Here is a 9,000-nt window from a genome sequence, read left to right on the forward strand (position 1 = left end):
TAAATAAATAAATAAAATCCTGACCACTGACCCGTTACCTGGTACCCAAGTTTTTCCTCCATTTCGTACAAGTTAGAAAAAAAAATGCCAGACTGGCATTATGGTTGGAGTGTCCACTCAGTCGAGCAGGTTGACAGTTTAATTCCGTCCCTGGCTTAGTCATACCACCGACAATATAAATGGAACGTGCTGCTTCTTCGTTTTATGCTCAACCTTTAGAGGACAGAGCACGGCTAAACAATTTGGGTGGGAATCTGATCGTGGGGAGTCAGGGGAGATGTCTCCTTATTTGTCAGGCTGAATGTGTCGAGAAAGGCAACGTCATCAAGATTGCATCATCGGTACCCAGAGTGCCCCAGAAAGTGATGTCAGTTTCCCAAAGCACAGCGACCGTGTTTGTCCAAAGTTGTGTCATCTCATGTATTTGCATGATTTGTATTGCAGCTCCTCCAAGAGCGTGAGACAAATAAAAACAAGAAATTTCACGGCTTTCATATTACGATAAATGTCGTACATGCAAGCTAAACCAGTAGTACAAAAAAAAAAACCCAGATAATTGCCGTATTATTCCATAACTAGCCGAAACCCCGTCACAGATGGATTCCATTCGATGAGCCCAATATGACAACCGGTGGCGGCTCTTGTAAGAGCCGGATCCCAGTCGATGTACTCAATGGCCTTACGTAATGAGGCCTACAAAACGTCCTTGTACACTACTCCTTGTGAAGAAGTCCCCTGATTTGTGCACGTGTCTAATTTGATGAACACCGCGTCAAAACTTCTCAGGTCACAGTACCGAGAAAAATGTGACGTGACCACGAGGAGGAGCACAAATGGGTCCTTCAGTATTAATATATAGATGCTTCAGAGTTGAAGGTTGACTATTGCCACTATGTGCGATGCACTCTTACAGGTACGAAGTTTCTTTCAGTCCAGGTCACAGTACCGAGAAAAAACGTGACGCGACCGCAAGGGGGAGCACAAAAGTTGGTCCTTCAGTATTAATATATAGATAATATTAAATCACTATTGTTTTATTTAATCAGAAGGGTTGAATTACGGTCCAAGATGAGCAAATCACCATTTACCTTCAGATCTCGCTTCTTGGGCTTTTCATGACTTGCTTTGGAGAACTTCGCATTTTTCACCTCTTCAACTGCATCAAACAGCTTATCAACAAACTTTGGTGTGGATTCGTCAAGGAATGCTTGCAGTTGGTCTGGAGCGAGAGAAAAGTAGGCCGAGGGAACAATTAAAAAAACGAAAAGAAGAAAAAGAGGAGGCATGAGTTTTTCAGTCTTTATACAATTTTATATCTTAAACAGAGGAGCTGGCTGGACAGCTTTGAGGTATGCACACCCGCCTCCAAGCTGTCTAGCCTGGGTTCGTTTCCTGACCCAGCTACAAACTGTCATCCCGGTGTTTCACAGGCAGGGAGATCCATCAATGTGTGTGCCGTCCCTCGGATGGACGTTGAACTGGTGTCCCATCTGCGAGGATTCATCGGTGGACGTTAAAGATCCCATGGTGTCCTTCGCAAAGAGTAGGTGAGCAATCAATGGCACCAAATTCCAGCCCGAGCTCGTCGAGCGTCAGGCCTGGACAGCCGGTTCATGAAGACTTAGGCCAAGCTTCCCCTGGCCGACCCCACAACATGGGATAACACTGGCCGTTAAAGAAGAACACCACGAAACAGAGATGCAGCATTTCATTTTGGCTTGCCAGGGAAAGGAGTATAGTTTTATGATTTTGAGGTCCTTGAGCGACAACCGTCTTGCCGAACACGGTTACCATTCACATGCGCGCACGCACACTTTCGGGACTGAAAAATGGACAATCTACACATGTGCACGAAGAGCTGTACATCATGATTGTTTCTTTGAAGATAGTTTTTAATTCATGATTTTAACATAAAGTTCATCCTGCAGCACACACACAGCACAATGTGCATAAAATCAGAGGAAAGTTTTTCGCCACAAAAGCAAACAAACAAAAAAATAAACCTCTTGCCAAAAGGTGACCACGTGTGACTTCTTTAAGGTCACAATGAGTTGAACAGAGCTGCTATCCACCAGGAGCGACTCCTTGAGGAATATCTGCCTACGAGAGATTCTGATGAGAATCGTTCTACAGAGTAACCATGAAAAATAAGCGTTTGCCTCATAACGTCACCAAATTACGTCATAATGTCTCAAGCTTGACATATCTAGAAAGCACTCATCGAGGTGTTCAATTTGAGGTACTACACGATATGGTGCTAAAACTTGAAAATTTGACCTTGGGGTCAAATGTTTGACCTCAGGCGCTAAGCATGAAGGTCAAGGCCAATCGCCACCAAAAATTAATCAGCTGAGCGCCAGACCATGAACTATATTCCCATGAAGTTTGAAGACGATCCGATCAAAATTACTCAAAAATAAGGGTTTCATCGACTCCCCTGATTTGTGACAAAGTGACCTTGACCTTCAAAATTTTGTGCACTGAAAGGGACCTCTATAGGCCTCTGATATGCGAAGTTACAAAAATTTCCAATGATAACTGTGCTCTGCAGAATTTTTTATACGTGATTACAAACAAACAAACAAAAAAATAAATAAATAATAAAAAAAAAAAACATACAAGCTGACTAACATATCTTGCAAAACTTCGTTTTGGCAAGATAAAAAAGACACCTTGGCATCAATCGTCTTACCTTCCGTCTTGTCCCTGTCCATGCCTTTTCCCACACAATTCAATGCTGCTGTTACTACAGTTGGCTCTGAAAATCCCAAAACCTTTTTCACAGTCACTTCTACCCATGGTTTCAGTTCTTCAAGGTCCTTTTTTGTGGGCAAAGCCATGATATGAAAGGTCAGCTGCAAGGCAATAGCAATTATTGACATAAAAATCACTTCATTCAGCAGCTTATTTGCAAAAAATTGCAAACACTGAAAATGATGAGGGGGTCAGGGGGGGGACAGGATGAAGAAGTGCAAGGGCATGAGGATGGGAAAAGACACAATTGATAATTCTCTCACCAAAGTCAGTATCAAGTTCATCATTCGAATCAATAATCAATTCAATTTGATGCATACTATGTCCTTGATGACTTTTGGGTATTTCAAATGAGGCAACCCACTTACCATTGCTTATTGATACTCCATTACCGCATCAAAACACACAATTTGGTGTCCGTCTGACCGGGATGCGTTTGGTCGTTACTTATCCAATCACATCCAAACTTGCCAGAGGGATTCTGGGTCAAATGATGGTTTGAGCAACTTAATTTGCCCCTCTCCTTAAGGAGGTTTTTTTTCCAAGGACAAACACCATATCAAGGTGCACCAATGGCTTACAAACGTGCATCGTGGGGCACATCTATTGGAATTTTGTTTATATGAGAACCACAAATGATTTAATCAATTCCGTCCAACTTGAGATTGCCTTTTTAAAAACATCAACTGCTGTTGTTGTTTAAGACTTGATGTAAAAAAAAAATTTTTTTTGAGGAAACCCGATGTCCTTGAGGCATTCGATGCTCATCACATTAGCTGCCGCAACTAGCAAGGCCTCGAGGAAGACTGCAATGACCTTTCGCTAACGAAGGTGCTTAAATGAATTTAAAATACAATTACGTGCCCGTAAAAAAAAAAAAAATAATAATAATAATAATAATAAATAAATATTCAAACCGCGAGCAACAAACAACAACCACACAGGCCGTATCTTCGCTCTCACGTGCCCGTACGTGCGTGGCCCGAAAGTTCGCATATTATTCGCAGTTACGATTATTCGCAATTTAATTTTAATACCCAATTATTCAATCAGCGCCAACGTATTTTACCTTTTCGCAATGTCATGGCAAGGAAAAACAAAGAAGAGAAGAGAGAGAGAAAAAAAAATTCACTTCCTGGTTCTGAGCATACCAGCACTCTGATGTTACCGAAATTTATGCACCGTCTAATATGAAAACGATCATAACTTGGGGCATTGTGTTTATCTATAAATGCGCATAAGAAATCGAGAAATTGTTAGAATACACGAAGTCATCATTATCCGGATGTCTGTACGTTGTAACCTGTAATGGGGAACGCGGCTGAGCTTCCCTTCCCCATCGGCCACGCCCACGCAACAACGTGTCTTGTCATTGGTTTGGTAAATAAATGGCCATAACTTGGGAAGCACTTGTCTGATTAATATTGTTGCGAATTCGCGCCCGCCGGCGTGCGGACGGCCACGTAACTCGGATCGCGGCACGTCGCCCACCGGACGGACAATTCAGTCGTAACCCTCCGGGAACTATCGCCCGCAGCCACTCACGGGTGGGCCTTTCGACCTCACCACAATCGTGCCAATCGGCCACCCGCGTAGGATAGGGTTGTTCGCCAAACTCGACCTACCTAAGTACCCACACTGATGGTAAACCAGGCGATCGTACCTCGCCGCAGGTCGACTCCGGACACGAGCCGCTTGGGCGGCCCGTTCCGTACTATCGGGATAACGGAGCGGTGTTATCGTGGACCTCGACGGTTCAGATTATTTACCGGGCGTTTTGCACCCACTACGAACCCTTTACGTGAAGCAGGATGGAATTAAATTTTACAATTAAAAGGAAGGAGACGAAGCGAAACGGGAAAACAGTTCACACAATGCACATTTATTTCCCGGCACACGGAAAGCACGTATATACAGCCATACAGTCAAAATGCACATAAAGCAATTAAAAAAAAAAAGCAACAACGACGCAGAGTTAATACCGACTACGCGCACACACGGCAACACTTATGCAGTTCTACTTTACAGATGGCGCCAACACAGATTTACACAAAAGCAAAGAAAAGAAGCCACCCTCATAGACAAGGGGGCAGACAGGCCTGTAGGCCAAATGTGCGCGTGACCTGGAGGAGCGGCCAGGTCCGCGAGACCGGGGTGGGGGGGGGTCCTACCCACGTCCTCGTGACGCGTTGGCGGGCGAGCCGTAAATGTGGCCGCGCGGCTGTGCCCCGACTCCGTGCTCCTTGGCATGACGTTTGGAGTGGGGTGGGAACGGGGCCCCCTTTTGCACTATCTCAGCGCAGGGGAAAGGGGGAATTGTTGATGCCCTGGCGGAGGGGGATGGCTGGCTGGCTTGGGTCCCGCGATCCCACACCGTGACCTCGTCGCCGACCACCGTCCTTCTGGCCTCGGACCCTTGCCTGCAGTGCCAGCGCTCTCACTCGCCCGACCCTCTCCGCAACTCTTCTCCGTTCCACACTCTGCTCAGCCGACCCTCTTCAGTTCCGCACTCTCCTCGCGACTCCACCGACTGACTTGACTCTGCTCCTCTTCCAAACTCTCCCCAGCCGACTCCAGACCCCAACTCACTCCATTCGCCTTGCGCTCGCCTTCTTATAAGCTGGCAGGAGTAGTTAATATGCAAATATTCGGATCAGAATGACCTCGGGGGCGGAGCCACGCTCGCTAATTGGATGGAGGAAAAGTGGGCGTGTGGCGTTTTTGATCCGAGTTTTCCCCTCGGAAAGGCCGCCATTTGCGCTCGCGGCTCGGTGCGCTCGGCACCAAACGCCGAACGGGCCCCGAGACAGCCCGACGTTCAGTGTTCACAGGTGGTGCCGGAATGGCCGTAGAAGGAGAGAGGTGAAGGTGGTGGAGGGTTTTCGGTGGTGGTTTGATGGTTATGGTGCCGTTGGGAATGGCGGTGATGCGATGTTTGCGGGATTGAGTTGTGAAGGTAAAGGTCGTGGCTGTTGGCGTTGTTGTTGCTGTCTGAGGGTCGGAGCGTGGTTGTAGTTGGTGACGATGGCTGGCGTGGTGGTCAAGGTGGTTGTTGTGTGATGGCAGTTGAGACGTGGTTAGTTCAAAATATAGATAGAACAGAAAAAATGGCTATCTCAAAGCGTCGCAGCCCAGATGAATCACATAAATTCCCTCTAGACAACGGGTTTGGGCTAACTACACATGTGCCTATTGAGATATCTCACCTGAGGGTCCTGAATGGTGGTTTGTGAATTTCCACAGCCGTAACAATATCAAACCTTGAAAAGGCACATCCTCAGGTCCCCAGCAATATATCTGGCAAGTTTAAATTAGATCGGACCAGTGGTTGTCGAGAAACAGCGCGCACGCACGCACGCACGCACGCACGCACGCACGCACGCACGCACGCACGCACGCACACACACACACACACACACACCTCGAATTACAGATAAAGTTTAAAATATAAAGTTACTCATGTACAGTCTTGAGGCTCGTGGAAGAACTAGAAGCCTGTACTAACATCAAGCATAGCGCAAAAGCAACACTTAAACAAAAAAAATCAGAATAGTAATTTGCACATCTTACATATTTCCTCGCCCAGGTATTAGTAAATCACCTGGGTGAGGAAATACACCAGCATTTGTTTTTGCATAAAATTGTTTTGCCAAAAATTTTATATCAGTAAACGCTGAGAATTTCACTTGCGCACAAAACGACACATAGTTTTGATGAAACTTGACCACGACCTTAATCACCCGTGATGTACAAAAGCGTATCGACCACATTAAAATCTGCGCTCATCAAGGGAGTCTCTGGGCTGGAGGTTAGGGGGAGAGAAGGGGAGGGGAGAGGAGGAGGGAGGTGCCATCCCATCCATCCATTGGGACCATACTCTGCAGAGCGTTGGTGCTACCTAAGCAGTCTCCTTGGGTATTGAGCACAATCCTGGACGGGTCACCACTCCGACACAGGATACCAGAAAGCTGGCACTCATTTTGCTGACCTCAAAAGGATGACAGGCAGAGTCAACCCCAACTGGTATTAATTTAACAGCCAAGTAGAATTTGAACTCAGGATCCCAAGACCACCACCCACACCATTAAGCCAACACCAGGCATAGCAAAATAAATAATTTGTGCAAACATCTGCGTATTTAGCACATCGAGGGATGAAACCTCCAATTCGATAACAATCAATTTGGGAACAACTCATTATGAGACGAATTGGGTTTTCCTTCATTATTATTATATGTAACAGTGAAGATTAATATGTCCCAGCACACCACGATGATGGCGACACCCAGCACACCGCGATGATGATACCCAGCACACCACGATGATGGCGACACCCAGCACACCGAGATGATGACGATACCCAGCACACCACGATGATGATGACGCAAAGTATAAAACACCACATGTCCGTTTATAGAAACACGTTCCGATGCCGATAGTGTAGTAGATAGTAGAAAAATCGTGCAAATCATGACACAAGCATCAAATTTGGCATTTCTGTTCTGCAGGGCTTTCTGATCAAATCTGCCCGATTGGCCATTTGAAAATCCAACTTTGAAAAATTTGAAGAAAAAAAAAATTTTTTTTCAAAAAAATTTGAAGTCACAGCGGGCTGAAATTCTTGAAGCGCAAGTGAACATCCCAGACAGAGAACCAAGGGGGGATACAGTCATCATTGATGTTTCAGCACGTATCAATGCCCTACGTCCACGCACTTCAAACAAATTTGATGACTATGCTAAAGAAGACATCATCCCAAAGGTGGAATCCTATGGTGCCAGGTACGAGAGGGTGGACGTAGTGTTTGATGTGTACAAGACGTCAAGTCTGAAGTCCGAGGCAAGGTCGAAAAGGGGGCAAGGAATCAGAAGAAGAGTGACAGGAACCAGTAAGACCCCAAGTAACTGGAGAAGCTTTCTTCGAGAGGACAGCACCAAGACTGAGCTGTTTCACTTCCTTGTGGAAAAGATGCGTGAAGGACAAACGACAAGCACAGTCATTGTCACAAAAGGAGAAGATGCCATTAGCAACACAAGGAAGTCACTGGATGCTGTCTCTCCATGTTTTCATGAAGAAGCTGACAATCAAATATTTGTACACGCCAGGGATGCAACAACGGATGGTAGCAAGTCCATTATCATGAAGGCAATGACACGGACGTACTAGTCATAGCAATATCTGTACTGCCATCCTTACAGGAACTAGGTCTTGAGAACATGTGGATTGCCTTTGGCCAAGGAGCCAAGGCACGATGGATTCCAGTCCATGAGGTAGTTTCTGCAATAGGGCCTGAGAAAGCTCGAGGGATCCCATACTTCACTGGATGTGACGTCATGTCTGCCTTCCACGGTAAAGGGAAGAAAACTGCATGGCAGACTTGGAACGTCTTTGATGATGTTTCTGAAACATTCACCAATCTCAGCCAGCATCCAACATTGATTCGTGATCTTGACTTTTTGAATTTTTTTTTTTTCAAATTTTTCAAAATTTGGATTTTCAAATGGCCAATCAGGCAGATTTGATTAGAATCCCCTGGAGAACAAATGTGCCAAATTTGATGCTTGTATCATCATTTGCACGATTCCTCTCAAACATTGCTGTTATCTGCCTCACTATGAAGGTGAACAAACACAGGGAAGAACTAAAGAAGAATAAATTATAGAGAATGATTAAAAAAAAATACAAGAAACGGACACAGGCCTAGCAATGCCTAAACCAACACGTCACGATTTCCTTTAAAGGGGAAGCACAACGGTGGCGAGAATAACGTCTACTTCAAAAATACTTCCGAAACACGAATTGCACTTCGAAAAAATCGTCGTTGACGGTGAAAAATCGAGATTTTTTACCTCGTTCGCTCTGAGGAAGCACAACGTCGGCAACACGTCCACGGACCACGCTCCCTCGCGCGCCCACCTTTGGGCAGGATGTGACGTATGAGGAGCGGAGAAAAATTAATCTTTTCCGATGTTTCATTAATAGGAAAAATAAATACATTAAAAAAAAATAAATAAATACAAAAAAAAAATCTTTCCTTCAATATTCTCCTCAGTTAAATATCTCGTAATTTAATAATGCTCGTGTGACGACGTTTCCTGCACAGAAAGCCGCGTTTTCCGTTTCGGTAAATCTATGCCCGTATGGCGTTGTTTCAGTCGTTTCGAACGTGCTTCCAAACGGGAGATTAGACTACTGACAGATTAAGCGCAATCGTTGATATTATTAATGTCGAGAGCGAAATAATTAT

General features: G+C 45.2%; 1 protein-coding gene across 2 annotated transcripts in view; it reads right to left on the reverse strand.

The window, feature by feature from the left end:
* Positions 1-8,730, reverse strand: part of PRPF3 (pre-mRNA processing factor 3) — a 42,841-nt gene extending 34,111 nt beyond the window's left edge. Inside the window, exons 1-3 of one of the 2 annotated variants that reach the window (XM_085896337.1) lie at positions 8,603-8,730; positions 2,693-2,855; positions 1,089-1,219 (exon numbers count right to left, since the gene is read on the reverse strand). In XM_085896337.1, the coding sequence (XP_085752463.1) occupies positions 1,089-1,219; positions 2,693-2,840 (279 nt within the window). In that variant the 5' untranslated portion in view covers positions 2,841-2,855; positions 8,603-8,730. Of the gene's footprint in view, positions 1-1,088; positions 1,220-2,692; positions 2,856-8,602 lie in introns of those variants that run through there. The other variant, XM_085896338.1, reaches the window with a different exon arrangement.
* Positions 8,731-9,000: the final 270 nt, after the last annotated feature.

Source organism: Eptatretus burgeri, chromosome 9, assembly GCF_056783735.1.
Source record: "Eptatretus burgeri isolate ZD-2024b chromosome 9, Ebu_testis_v1, whole genome shotgun sequence".
In the NCBI taxonomy this organism is placed as follows: Eukaryota; Metazoa; Chordata; class Myxini; order Myxiniformes; family Myxinidae; genus Eptatretus; species Eptatretus burgeri.